At 38.3% G+C, this 14,050-nt stretch overlaps 2 protein-coding genes and 1 long non-coding RNA gene across 4 annotated transcripts; 1 reads left to right on the plus strand and 2 right to left on the minus strand.

The window, feature by feature from the left end:
- Window positions 1-2,970: 2,970 nt before the first annotated feature.
- On the plus strand, window positions 2,971-9,046 carry LOC108674199 (peroxisomal trans-2-enoyl-CoA reductase). 2 transcript variants are annotated; one of them, XM_047885390.1, is made up of 7 exons: window positions 2,971-3,041; window positions 4,777-4,900; window positions 5,145-5,305; window positions 5,458-5,582; window positions 5,934-6,095; window positions 6,524-6,638; window positions 7,039-9,046. In XM_047885390.1, the coding sequence occupies exons 2-7, from the start codon at window positions 4,836-4,838 to the stop codon at window positions 7,098-7,100; spliced, it is 690 nt and encodes a 229-aa protein (XP_047741346.1). In that variant the 5' UTR covers window positions 2,971-3,041; window positions 4,777-4,835; the 3' UTR covers window positions 7,101-9,046. The 2 variants fall into 2 exon arrangements, with proteins under 2 accessions (XP_047741346.1, XP_018017612.1); XM_018162123.2 differs by lacking the exon at window positions 2,971-3,041 and adding an exon at window positions 3,048-3,446.
- On the minus strand, window positions 5,894-8,838 carry LOC125179468. Its single transcript, XR_007157279.1, has 2 exons — window positions 8,728-8,838; window positions 5,894-8,156 (listed from the first exon to the last, which is right to left on the minus strand). It is a non-coding gene; the product is annotated as an uncharacterized LOC125179468 (long non-coding RNA).
- Window positions 9,047-9,606: 560 nt separating the features above from the next.
- LOC108674203 (nucleoside diphosphate kinase B) lies at window positions 9,607-13,072 on the minus strand. Its single transcript, XM_018162129.2, has 3 exons — window positions 12,876-13,072; window positions 10,474-10,688; window positions 9,607-10,037 (listed from the first exon to the last, which is right to left on the minus strand). Exons 1-3 carry the CDS (start codon window positions 13,065-13,067, stop codon window positions 9,920-9,922), a joined length of 525 nt encoding a protein of 174 aa, XP_018017618.1. The 5' UTR covers window positions 13,068-13,072; the 3' UTR covers window positions 9,607-9,919.
- Window positions 13,073-14,050: the final 978 nt, after the last annotated feature.

Here is a 14,050-nt window from a genome sequence, read left to right on the forward strand (position 1 = left end):
GCGCTACAAAACACGCAGCGGTATTTCACGTCGAACCTCAGCGGGCATACGTGATCTTCACTGGTATTCACACACGACGGCTTTTATAATTTAACGCAGCGTCATATTTGACGCATGCTAACTGTGTGCATTCTTCCAAATCTGCTGCGGCATTTGACGCAACAGTATAGCTTGCAATTGTATTCAATGTAAATATGTAATCTTTCACACTATGCGGCTTTTGACGCACAGCCTAGTCTGGTACAGACAGTGGGGCCGTATTTAAGGTGCATAATAAACAGCACTGCAAGACTGATATGTTATAGACTGATATTGAACATAAAAATTGCTACATAAACATAATTCTTTATATTGATAAAGATATATTTCCATAAAGATATACTGTTACATAAACATAGAGATAGACTGATGGTGCATAAAATAGCCCTGCAAAACTGATATATTCAAGCGTTTAAAAGCCGCCTCATGGCCGCGACACAACATAACATTGTGATGTCGGCGCTAAAGAGTAGGCCTGGTGTTGCCTATCGCCGATTCTTGTAATTTTCGTGACTTGTTCACGTAATATCTAAAATCGTGTCATTTGACCGGATTTTTTTCAGGACTGGCTATAGTTTGAAATAGCTCTGTTCTTGAACGCGTTCATTTTCGGAGCACCAACAATGTAATCCGGGAGGCTGTTCCACATGTCGTTGACTCCAAGCGAAAAGAAATGTTGTGGCGTGGATAAGCTGCAGCGCAGTTATTAGTTTATAGACGTTGCCCCTGGTGTTGGGTCTTGTTTCAAATTCTAGTAATCCTTCGGGGGCCTTGTATAAACCATGAGTATACTTGTATACCCCAATGAGGTGCCCACGCAGACGTCGGTAACTGAGGCTTGGAAGCTTCATAATCTTTAATTTTTCTTCGTAGGACTTGCCCTTCAAGCCTGGTTATCCTTGTTACACGTCTTTGAACATTCTCTATTAAATTTTTGTCCTTTTCAAATCTCGGTGACCACACAACGTTTCTAAACTCTAGATTCGGGCGCACGACAGCAACAAACAATTGTGCCATCGCTTTTGTGAATGATTGTGCGGTAAATACCGTTGCGTTTTTTGACGCATGCGGCATTTGCCGTCCTGTGTGAAAGAGGCTTGACTCAATCCGACCAATGTCCATCAGCCAACAGGTCTGGCGCAGTGTTGCCAGATGGGCCTTTTTCAGCCAAATTTCGCAAATGGGGCCTTTTTTAAAATGCATTGGCCTGAAAAATTTCATTTGGACTTTTTGTCCGTTTTGGGCCTTTTTTATGAAAAATGTAACTCTCGTTTTTTTATGATAATTTGGTCCTTCAATTTTATCCAAGACGAGTGCACCCAAATTCAGTTTTGCTCAAGAAGAGTACACTCAAATTTTGACACGAAGCTGTGTCAACACTTCGGTTTAGGTGGCAACACTAGCGAGTGCCGCCTAATCTGGGCAACACTTTGGTTGAACCATGGGACTATATCTAATTGCCGACTCGTATTAATTAAGAACCATGGACGGTAGAGCTGACAGAGCGTATAATCGAGTATAGTTTTCACTCCTAAAGAGTAGTAAATTCAGCATTAATTTTTGAGGTTACAGCGCTGTTTCTCCATACATTCAGCCTTCTGGTGTGAGTCACTTCAAGATATCACTTTGAACAAATAAATTTTATTTCCTATGCAAGTAATGATAGGCAATATATTATTTTCCTGCGCATTCAAAAGCTGCGATAAATTTATAGGATTGACTTTTAATATTTAGATTAGTCTTGCAAGGACCACATCATCTCTATACCGCAGGAATGAGTTTAAATTTTTTCATCTTCCGAGTATAAATATTCTACCGTCAATGCCAACATGTCAAAAACTTCGCCACATGGGTCGCCTGTCGAAGACCACTACTGCCCTTATGTCGCCTACCACTTTACTATCTATTTTGTTAGCAAAAGAGCAAAACTGAGCCCAAACTCTCTAACACAAACGAAAAGCTTTATGGTTGTTAGGTGGCAATTGAATCCTCAATATCATGTATTATACGGTTTTATTTACGGTCGGCGAGTAACATTCTGACTTTGACTTTGACTTTGACAATACGATTTAAGGTCCCTGACGGTCCTGTTCATCGGTCGACAACAATTTTTATCAGCACCGCGCCCGTCGCAGTGTCTGTTCCAAGATGATCGAAGCCTCATCACTCGTAACATGAAGGGCTGTACAGGGCCGCCCGGCCGGGTTGTCCCTCCAGAAACTGTCAAACCTGCTCTTGAAGCTGTTTACAGATGGTGCTGTTACGACTGACTCTGGCAGACTATTCCACGAGTTAATTACTCGCTGTGAAAAGAAGTTGCTCCTTACGCTGAGTCGGCATCTGCCTTTTGCGAGCTTCAGAGAGTGGCCTCTAGTATCCCTGTTGCTTGATAACTGGAACTTGGGCTTTAACTCGGCACTTGGCCGGAAGCAAGCGAGATATTGAATAAGTGGGCCACCGGAGCTGCCAGAATATCTGCTGCATGGGCCAGAATCAGCGGATTCAGCTCATCAGGGCCTGCCGCCTTGCTTGTATTAAGGTTTGTCAGGATTTTTCTGACATCTTCATGAGTGATTTCAAAATCGTCTAGGGCCTCACGGTAAGTATACTCTTGTGTGCCAGGCACAGGCCCGTCATCTTCAACAGTGAATACCGTCTGGAAGTATTTATTGAGCAACTCTGCCTTTTCCTTATTCAATTCGCTGCAGGCTGGCGGCTTCTGTAGCATTGACGGTAATTCAGCGCATACACGTGATGAAATTGGTGTATTTTTTGCTGTCTGAAAGCCTTGAGAGTAAATGCATGCACTGCAAATGGTTAGAACTACCTTAAAATTAAAAAATTTCTATTAATTACAAATGTGGCCTTTTTGGCCCTTTTTTTGAGTCAAATTGGCCTTTTTCTCTTGGCTCCATCTGGCACTCTGGCGATTGTTGTCGTGAGGTGAGGTGTTCGTTATCACCGACTCCAAGCTCTCATAAATTGGCATAAGAGCCTTGCAAGTTGCAAGTGAGCACAAAATATATTCTGCCAGTAGATTGTGATTAGCTTACCCGTTGGCTATTGTCTACCGCGTATATTCAAAGCTCGGACTAACAAGTTTGAATGCTTTGGTTTAGTTTAGCCATGGAGCTTAGCGCTTTAGCCTTTTACGGACACTGACTCTGAGTGAAGTTCACTGATATCCGTGCTGTGTCTGAGACAGTGAGAACACTAAATACCTATGCCATTATTGCTATAGAAGTATTGTAGTAGAGTAGGAACTGAAAACTTACAATTCAAGCAGAATCTACTTAGCTTAATTATGTCAATATTTAAGGCAAACATATTTAAGGGTAAAGTCGCCATCGTCACTGGGGGCGCAACTGGAATTGGCAGAGCAATTGCAGAAGAATTGTCTTCTTTGGGTATGTAAAATTGTAAATATTATTATATGTTATTGTCTTGAATATTCATTATTATTTATGTTAAGAAAAATTGAATAATTAGCTATGTTTTACATTCTGTACCTATAAGGCTATAACTACGTAGATGAAATTTTTTCTGGTATGAGCAAACAATTTTCCATGTTGAAACTTGCAGGAGCCAGGAGCCCAGGAACAAATTTAGTATATCTGGCAAATTTTTCTGAGATCATCACATCTCAGAATTTCAATTTGACATTTTATATGGTTATATCTGCACAAATTAGGCAAGAACTAGAGAACCATAATGCCACACTCAGGATGATTTATGTTTTTGGTGAATTTTCCCGTGCATTTTCACTTTTTTTAAGCTATTGCTGTGCACAGTTGGCGCAATGTAATGAAAATTGATTCTCTTTGCGCACGTGTTCACGCAATCCCGGCCATCAATTCTATGTTGCGCTGCCGCGCACGAGCAGTTTGTGGAGGAACAGACGTAATACTCACATTACTCAGTACAGTACCGGTATGCCTTTAATTATCTTTCAATAATATATGATTTTTCTTGATACGGAAATTTGGTGAATGAGAAATCTAGAACTTTATTTTAGAAGAAATTTTCTCCAAAATCATATGGCAACACTGAACACCGTCTGTTTACATTTTGTATGTATATTAGCCGCAGTTTACGATTACCGTACGTTCCGTATCCGACAAGGCGGACAAGCGGAAGAGTCAGAAGTAACCCGGACATGTCTTGCATTTTATTATTGTCAGTTCGACTCACGTATTCAATATACTCGCGTATATTTTTGACTAAAATAGTAGAACTATTTTAGCTTTCTAAAGTACGGCGCACGGCGCATTTTTTACCAGCATAGTACGGCGCACCGTGCAGGTCGTTAAAATGACAAAATAAATTCCCGCGCACCTGGCACATCTTCCTGACCATGGCCACAATGAAGGGAATCAACTTGTCAAGGGACCAGACTGTCCAGACACCAGAACAGAACTTGCAGAAGGAAGAAGAAGAATGACCTGGAAAAGACAGTTGCAGACCTGCTGATATTGTGATACAAAAGAATATGTTCCCAGAAATGACTGCAATAATTTTATTTGCTGTCATGACTTTTCATCCTTCCCCTTGTTTTCATATACCGTACCTATTTGGACAAAAATACTAAATTAAATTATATTCCCATTTCCTATCAAAAATTATAGTTGCAAGTTTTGAATCTTGTTTCTCAACTAATTTGTTGTGTCTGATGGTTATGATCTTAATGCATAGGCATCAGCCCCAAAGATATAGTCACTGATGATTTTAATTTTCCAGGATGTCGTGTTGTAATTGCATCTCGGAATGAAGAGCGTTTGAGATCTGCTGCTGCAGAAATGAGCCCCAGTGGACAAAATGTCATTGCATTTCCATGCAACATTCGCAAAGAAGACCAGGTTAAGTATGTTATAACTATGAAAAATTAAGAACTACAGTTTGTTTACAACTTAACATACAAAGCACTACAATATTATCAATATATTCTCTATTATAAAACTTTACTATATTCTTGATACGAAATTAGAAAAAATTTAGTTCTGTGCTTTATGAATTCATGTGTTTCATCTTGTTTTCTACAATATATATGTGAATAGAAAAAAATATGATTTTGTTCATTGGTACTGATATTGATTTTACATGTTCAGGTCTCTTCTTTCTGATACACTTGCCAAGTATGGCCAGCTTGACTTCCTGGTCAATAATGGAGGTGGTCAATTCATTTCAACAGCTGAGACAATGTCCTTGAAAGGATGGAATGCTGTTGTGGAGACCAATCTCACTGGCACTTTCCTAATGTGCAAGGAAGGTGAGAAACTTGCATTCTTTTGAATGAGATTTCATCCTAGTCCCATGATAGCTTGAAATGTGGTGAATCAATTGCAATTTATTTGAAAATTAAAAAGGAAATAGGGTGCTGTAAATGAATGTGATTTCTATCATTGTGATGTTTTTCAACAGCATATTCTTCATGGATGAAGGAAAATGGAGGTGCAATTGTGAACATCATTGCTGACATGTTTAGGGGTATTTCTATGATGTCACACACTGGAGCTGCTCGTGCTGCTGTTGATAACCTCACCAAGGTCTGTGATTATTCAATAATGATATTTTTTGCTCTTGACTATTACCTTGTAGGCTGTGTTTGCAAACTAGATACAAATAATGGTATTGCAACTTATTTACTAGTTGAAAACAAAATTCGTTACAGGAACACATTTGCAATAATGGATTATTTTGCATTGACTGGAAAACTGAGGAGAATATATTCTACGTAAAAGGCTGCCTTGATAATTCTGAAAAGATTGTGATCACAATTCCAAGCTAATTGCTCTGTGAATCAATTTAGTGTAAGAAGATGCTGCAAGAAGTGTGTAGGAAAATACGTGAGATAATATAATTTCAAAGCTTTTCATTGACACCTTTCAATCTTACAGAGTCTGTCAATAGAGTGGGCAGAAAGTGGTGTACGTGTGAATGCAGTGGCTCCTGGAAGCTGCATTTATTCTCCCACAGCAAGCCGCAACTATGGTGACGACAACATTTTTGAGCTGGTCAGGCCTGGAATACCTGCTAAGAGGCTCGGTCACCCAAGGGAGGTGCGTCATATGTTGCATAAATTGACCAACATATGCCAATAAATTCTACTCCAAAAATTGGTCGGAAAACGCTAGATAGGATACATTTGAATGTTGCCTTATACATTGCTGCTTAGTGATCAAACACGTTTCTAGGACAAAGGTTAAGCGTTGTATTCATCAAATTCCATCATTAAATTCCAAGCGGCCATCAGTATGGCCGCTCCCATAAATTTTATTCTCTGTTATGTTTCAAAACCAGTTCATGTCTAAACTACTCTGCAATTTCTCCTTTATCAAAGCTGATGCCAAAAAGAAACGTTCGTTCTTGTTATAACTCTGTATACAAGTGTTTACAAACTTTCTTTGATTTCTTAATCTTATTTTGTATCAGTCGTTAAAATTAAATATTAAACTCACAAGGGGCATTAACATCTCTCGTATTGCAGGTGTCTAGCGCTGTCAGCTTCTTACTGTCGCCTGGCGCGTCATTCATTACTGGAGCCACGCTCAGAGTAGACGGCGGAATGAGTCTCTCTGCTCCTCCACTGTACTCCGTACCAGGTGGAGTAGAATTCTTTGTACTGAATTTATTCACAGAAGGTATTTGCGAGTTGCAATCAAATACTTGAATTGAAGAAGTGAGAATCAGTTAAGATTGATGTAGAATCAACACATTTTTGAAGTATTCTCCCACATACTGTGCTACTCATGTTTGTAACCTTATTTGTTCGTGATTATTTTTTGGTGATTGTCGAGATAAATAGCACATCCCCTTTACTGCAATGGCTGGTGAACGTAATATTTCATTTCATTGTGTGCCATCTTGGCCTGACGTTTAGTCTTGAGCCTTGTTATTATTTGAGGTGCTTTTTCTTGCATTGCGTGATATTATATCAAATATCAGGATCTACAAATATGCCATATTACTGAGTATTGATCAGGATTTATTTTTGCAATGCAGAACACGACAAATGGCCGGCTGCTCACGACTGGAACTATGATCCAAACGATGGCCAATCTTGAGCTACTGGTGAACAAGTCACTCACAATTCTATAATCTTCTAACAAACTTGTTAATCCTCTAACTGTCCTGTCTATGACTGATAGAACAGCTTAACACCACAATAATACAGAATCTTTGAAATAAAGTTTTAGGTGTCAGGACTTCAGGAGGTATATTTGACTCACCACATTGTTGCTTTAACCTCTTAATTTCTTATTGTTCATGTAGTTTGTGCCAACTTTTGATCGTCATATGCACTAACCAATGACTGTGCCTTGACTCCCCCCCAAAAAATAGTACTCTAGTTTTAATTCGATCTTGTGCCCATTTTTGTCCATATGTTCATCCATCTAGAGTTTATTTACATGCAATCACTAGGTGTTGATATGTAATTTAATGACGCAACCTTCTTGTGTGGCGTGCTCTCATGCACTGTCAAGTCATCAGAATCAAGTTCGGGATTTGCAATCATTCACGATATGATCGACTAGATTATATGTTAACCAATGGGACATTGGTATGTTTTTTTTTATTTTATTCAGGCAATGCGAGGGGGCTTCGAAAAGTTCATGGAAAGTGGACAAAACAGAATATTATAAAAAAAGAGTGTGACGTCAATGCACAAGAACGCTGCTGCATCAAAGTTTTATAACGTGTTTTCACATGAACCCTTAAATTAATGTTACAAACGTGGGGTGCTGCTTTAAAAGCAACAACCGTTCTTGCAACATGTCATCTGCCGAAATCGAGGCCAGGTTTTTTTTCAACAATCGTTTTTCAAACTTTCGTTTCTACACGAACTTTTTGAAGCACCCTTGTATGGCGAAGTTTCTTTGTTTATGTGGAATTCTATTTAGATTTGTTTAATGCGTTATATTAAACGTGGTGGATTTTTAAGTGTGGGTCTCTAACTAAGTTCTCGAAGTAGTCCACGTGACTGCAACATAGGTAGTTTCCCGTTCACAAAATGTCAAGACCAAGTTCCCTGCCGATAGCTGTGATGTGCCGGTACCATCTGAGAACGTGCGGGTGGCAACCTGATGGTGATCCCGAGAGACGTTTGTAAACTTCTGCATCTGTGATGGAAAGCAAATTAATTGGTTAAGTGACCTATTAGGCTGTACGCTGTGCCATGTTTTATCATCGTATACCTTAAATTAATCGGGTTTAAATATCATAATAACGAGTCTTGGCCCAAGGCTCAATGTGAAAGCAAATTAGTAGAAGTGTGGATGTAGTCACCAACTTCGCACGAGTTGTAATATTTGTGTTAGTAATTTATTCAGCTGCAATTAGGATTGAGTAATATTCTCTATAAATGTGTCTCCTCAAACTAATATTGTACAACTCATCACATGTGGTATTAAATTAATATTTCATTGTTATTTGACCTCGGTTGTTGCATTTTTGTGCCTGTCTTAAAGAAGCATTTATTTTGCCTTTCTCGCCTGTGTTTCAAATTTGATCGGATTTTCTTTTACCCTTCATCTACTCGTGCTCAAACTCGTTAACAGAGCTTCAGATATAAATAGCATCGGCGATAGTTAATTGCAACTCCAGTTATCTGGCATATCATCACAAGTGTTGATGACGGCTTATGTATCTGTAGACAAAGTGTCAAGATCAATTCAATTGTCTGTAGCTAACCTCCATCCGTAGGCATGTAGCCCCTGATGTAGCTTCGTGTCGCCAGGTGTTCGTTCAATTTCTTTAATCCACTTGCAGCCTGCAAATCCCCGAGGGAATCCAATAACCTGCAAGGACGGCACAGCGGGGTTGCTATATGTGACTGGATTTTGTACTGCAACGCAATTCAATGAATATTTTATTCAAACCTGTATTCACTGATACGTCACTGATGTTCGGTCGTCAAGCGGCGTAAGTAGAGTGCGTACTCGAGGACCTAGTAACTACGGAATACACTGTTTGATCCATCACTTTGTTGAAGTTTTTGCATGTAAACGGTTTCGCCTACTATTATAGCGATATATTTTTTGAATATAATATTCTCATTGCAGTCTCTTTGTCTAATTTGACCCGATTATTTGTTCATTACCAGCATTAACTTGTTGCTGGCATTTCACCGTAGCTCGACTCCTGCTTCGTGATAACTAAGTTTTAACCAAACCTCATGCTTAGTTTGTTTCTGAAACATGCTCAAAGAATTTGTGTAACCATGTGCTGTATTCAAGGATCTAGTTTGGTTTTTCGTATCTGCAAATGAGAAATTGAAGTATTCTATATGCGGGCCTTAATGAGAGGTAAGCTATCGTTTATGCAATAGGTTGATTCGGTGCAGTTCGACATGTCAAATATACGTATACATTACATTCATCAATTTAGTTCAGTGAAATAAAGATGGATCACCCGAGGTAAATATTCCATGCACGTTCATTATTGACTTATTTCGAAGTTGAATATAATATTATGCATTGAATCAGCATAGATTACCCATCTCTACCAATTACGTGAAGCTAACCAAACAATTCGTGCATAGGATTCAAGTTATGAAATGAAACAACAGAGGGGAAACTTGTCATTTACTGTCATTTCCATGATCTTGGCTCTAACGATACTAAGAATTTCCTTTAGGATTGTTATTGAAGACTTAAGCTATTCTAGTCTGGCCTGTCTTGGTAATAATTCATCAAGTGTTACCTTAATTTAACAATAAAATCCAAGCACAAACATCACTGGAAAATATATTTAGGATTGGGCCAAACGTGAGTTTAGAAGAACAAGTAAACAGACAATTATTTTTTAGATGGGTATTTGAATGAGCTTGGATCACATGAGCAGGAAGACATTAAGCGACTTGGGGTCCAGGCACCTGGCGGTCTTACTCGTAGATCCATGCATGACTGCCTTGAGTCCAGCTCACAAGCTCTTCACTCTTGAACCAGAGCGCAATCTCCTTATTGGCAGACTCGACGGAGTCAGAACCATGAATGATGTTCCTGGTGGTGTGAGAAAGTCGATATTAGACATATCTATCAACACTACGTTCATTGAATTTTGATTGTATGATTCATTTACGGTGGTGAGCCAAGGGTGAACCACGGAATTCAAAAATAGTAATTAAATATTCCTTTTTTCGTCATGGGACTCGTAGCACATGTACCGATCTAACTTAATGTTGTCCTTTTTTATACAAATAATTATCCTATCTAAACTTTTGTTTAATATAGGTTTACGTCATGACAATTTGATGAATTATTGCAGATTAAAAACTAGTCCCAACTATTTTCAGAGCTAATTTGGAACAGCTTAATATCTGCCCAATTTAAACAATTCGAAGCACGATCAATATGGAAGATTATTGAAATTTATATAATACCTTTCACTACTTTCCTTGCCCAGCTCATTAATGAATAAAATTGGAAAACTACTTGCCTGCCGACATCAATGCAGAAGTCTCCTCTGATGGTGCCAGGTTTGGAGTCGAAAGGCTTGGTCTCGCCCATCATGTTGCGTGCGGTGCGCACTACGTTATTGCCTTCCCACACCATGGCTAGCAATGGAGCGCTCGCCATGTACTTCACCAGGCCGGCAAAGAAAGGCTTGTCGGACAAGTCAGCATAGTGCAGCTTCAGGTGATCCTCTGACGCCTGCACATCAATTAAAAAAATCAATTTTCATCAGCATTCCCTTCAAGATTTTCTCATTAACTTAGAATATTTTGAATAATTTGCTTTGCAATTTCAGCCACCATACTGGCATACAACTTTTAGAATTTGACAACCCCAAATCTCTAGATTGAGTAGAGAGATTTAGATTATGGTAAAGCATAATTAATGGTAGGTACCGTAAAATGGGGTAACTTAGACCACTTTCTTTTTTATAAATGATGCCATTTTTTTACTAGCTAAATTAAACTTGAATTGAAACATGCAAAATACAGGTCTATACTCTAGCTTCACTCACCATAAATTGCTGGCTCCTGCCTCTCATAGTCTTTATGTAATCTCAAAAAAAGTGATGGTCTTTGTTACCCCAGCTCCTAGGGTAACTTAGACCGGGTGGTAAAATCAATTATATTTTTTGGTAAAATAACTCCAAATAACTCCAGGTTTTGGTGCATTGTAGTAGAACTCTTCTAGTTACATATGCAAATGACAAACTTGAGGAAAGTGTCATAGTTTGCAAATGGGGGGCGCTGCCCCATAATGAGGGAAATGTGACTACCTAATGGCAGCCCTGATGGGGTAATATTGACTGGCTTGGAAATTAAGTTAAAATTACCATATATAAGACTCTGTAGAGTCTGAAACATAAAGAAAAAATCTAAATAGGCTGTCAAACACTTCCAAGCCGGTCTATGTTACCCCGTCAGGGCTGACATTAGGTGGTCTAAGTTACCCCATTTGGGGACGGCACCCCCCATTTGCAAACTATGACACTTTCCTAAAATTTGTCATTTGCATATGCAACTAGAAGAGTTCTATTACAATGCATCAAAACCTGGAGTTATTTAACCAAAAACTAAAAAAATTGGAGGGGGTACTCCGACAGGCTTTAAATAATAGCTTTTTTTCATGGGTCACATTTTTAATTTTTTAACCTATTAGATATGCAAACTTTTCAAATCTTTTTATTGTGTTATGTAGCCTCAGTATTAGGCCTTTAATGCTTATTGACAAAATTTTTCTATGTCAAATAGTTTTTGAGTTGTGGGGGTTTTTGTTAAAAAAACGAAAAGTGGTCTAAGTTACCCCGCCGGTCTAAGTTACCCCATTTTACGGTACTAGCCTACTAGGTAAAATATTAACCATTCTATAAAAGATCTTTTGTAGTACTAAATTTTTAACAGCATATGTTTGAATCAAACTCCTTTTACACTGTATTTGTATAAAATATTTCTATCAATGACTATTTAATCAAATGAATTGGTAAAGATATAACAAGCCATGTCTTAGTTAAAAATCATTACATTCTCATATTCTTCATGGGAAGAACGAGTGGAATTTACAATGCCATGATATGTTATGCATTTACACTGTTAAAGATCTAAATAAGGTCAGAACTCAGAAGTATATTTAGTACAGTACAATATTATTACTTTAATAGGGCCTATCTTCAGTATTAAGAGTAAATAAATTTAGTTTTGATTGAAGCCATTTTTCTTTGTAATTACCATTAACTTTCACCAATGGTGCGATCACACTAGCACTGTAGGCCACAACTCATTGAACTCACAAGTTCTTCTAGGCTTTACCAGTTACTGACCACTCAGCGGGCACTCATCACAGTACAAAATAGGTAGCCGCATGTCAGTCCGCACTGGTATTCTGATATAAAAAAAATGTAGCCATTATGTAGGATTGTAGGTACACTAACTCTAAAAAGAAAATTGAACAAGAACTTTGCAGCAACATCTTTCCAGCTTTGCCAATGCGTATGTAAAAATTAAATCTAACAAAACTTGCTTTCCACTTTAAACCAGTTTTGATCCATTTTTTATGCATCAACAACTTGATCTTGGTGTACCGTAACTCGTTACTCGTTAGGCGTAACGAGCAAGACAATGAGAGTCTTGAGAGACAATGAGACTGAGTGAGTAGGTAAGACTGATTCACTGTGTTGAAACTTCGGACTGAGTGTACTGTAAAGTGTAAACAGGTCACAGCCTCACAGGATTGAAAAAAAAACTCAGTTTGTCAATGCACTGCAGATTTTAAAACGCCTCTTTCAATACTAAACAATACAATGACGGAATTTAAGAATTTGATGCAACTAGTTTCAAGAACGTGGCAGGCAACAAGAAAGCATTAATTGCCGCATGGAAGGTAACTCACCTGCATGAATTTCATGGCCACAAGCTTGAAGCCTTTAACTTCGAATCTCTTGATGATATCCCCAATAAGGCCGCGTTGAACGCCATCGGGCTTGATAGCAATGAAAGTGCGCTCCATGGCTGAAATATTCAATTTAGCTAGAGCGTCAGCCGACATGTGGACTTCGTAATACCGACCGGCAGAAGAGATCATACAAAAGCATTGAGTTGCCAACACGGTTTGAAAGTCAAGCTAACAAGGTCGACAAAAACCGAACGCGAAACAGCGCCATCTAACGAATATTTATGCAGTTCAAGCCTGATTTTGGAAAAAATAGTTTGGCGGTTTCTTAGTGAACAAAAATAATATCATTCTTTCCATTTATTAATTTTATTGAAAATTTAAATCTTCACAACTTGATGTCTTAGCAGCTACAATGCAAAAACCTGCTTCAATGCAAATTCAGTTCGACTCTTTTGGGCATTTCTCTGGTAATCGTTTCGGGAGCAGCGGATTTGTATGAAAACAAAAGAAGTAGTTACCTGCCTAAGCTAAGATTTAATGAACGAAATATAACCAGCTTACTAAATCGTCGTTTATCTAGGCTCAACTGGATATTTTCAAGACTGCCGTTGTGATAAATAGCGACTGGTCTTGATGGTCACTTCAAATCTGAACATTCATGTCTTCATTGCTCAGTCGATGGTGGTCTGTTCTCGAACGCTTGTGTGGATCTCATAGTTTACGTCTCTTTCAATGATGTGTTCATTTTAATTCAATTTGGTGGTGTTTGCGTTTTATATTAAGTAGTTTATTTCATTATATAACCGTAGACGGGAATTCAACGTATATAAACTCGCAACTCTTAATGGAAGCGAGTTAAGTTTTCAATTGTTGACTTTATGACTGTAATTTCAACCAAAATACGACAATTTTAACCCAAAAATGGCTCTGGGATTGTGTTTGAGGCGACGTTATCATCAACATCAATAAAAAAGGGCATTTTCAAATACAAACTAGCTCATATATCAAAATTCACATGCTCCACCCTTTTCAAATATATGGTCATAATCAATTTCAGTTTGAAAACATCATATATAAGTTAATGATAAATGTAGCCATCATTTTACATTTCATCATTAAAAATTAAAACTAAGCTTTTTCTCCATCTACAGAACGGTTAGTTCCTCAAAATT

Source organism: Hyalella azteca, unplaced genomic scaffold (genome assembly GCF_000764305.2).
Source record: "Hyalella azteca isolate HAZT.00-mixed unplaced genomic scaffold, Hazt_2.0.2 contig17794, whole genome shotgun sequence".
NCBI classification, from domain to species: Eukaryota; Metazoa; Arthropoda; class Malacostraca; order Amphipoda; family Hyalellidae; genus Hyalella; species Hyalella azteca.

Bases quoted from the DNA above. Each gene is read 5' to 3' on its own strand.
- LOC108674199 (XM_018162123.2), top strand. From the start codon at position 3,344: ATGTCAATATTTAAGGCAAACATATTTAAGGGTAAAGTCGCCATCGTC. The intron at 3,447-4,776 runs GTATGTAAAATT...TTAATTTTCCAG, and splicing joins AGAAGAATTGTCTTCTTTGG to GATGTCGTGTTGTAATTGCA. The intron at 6,639-7,038 runs GTGGAGTAGAAT...TTTGCAATGCAG, and splicing joins TCCACTGTACTCCGTACCAG to AACACGACAAATGGCCGGCT.
- LOC108674203 (XM_018162129.2), bottom strand. From the start codon at position 13,067: ATGATCTCTTCTGCCGGTCGGTATTACGAAGTCCACATGTCGGCTGAC. The intron at 10,689-12,875 runs GTGAGTTACCTT...ATTGATGTGCAG, and splicing joins TGGCCATGAAATTCATGCAG to GCGTCAGAGGATCACCTGAA. The intron at 10,038-10,473 runs GCAAGTAGTTTT...TCACACCACCAG, and splicing joins TTCTGCATTGATGTCGGCAG to GAACATCATTCATGGTTCTG.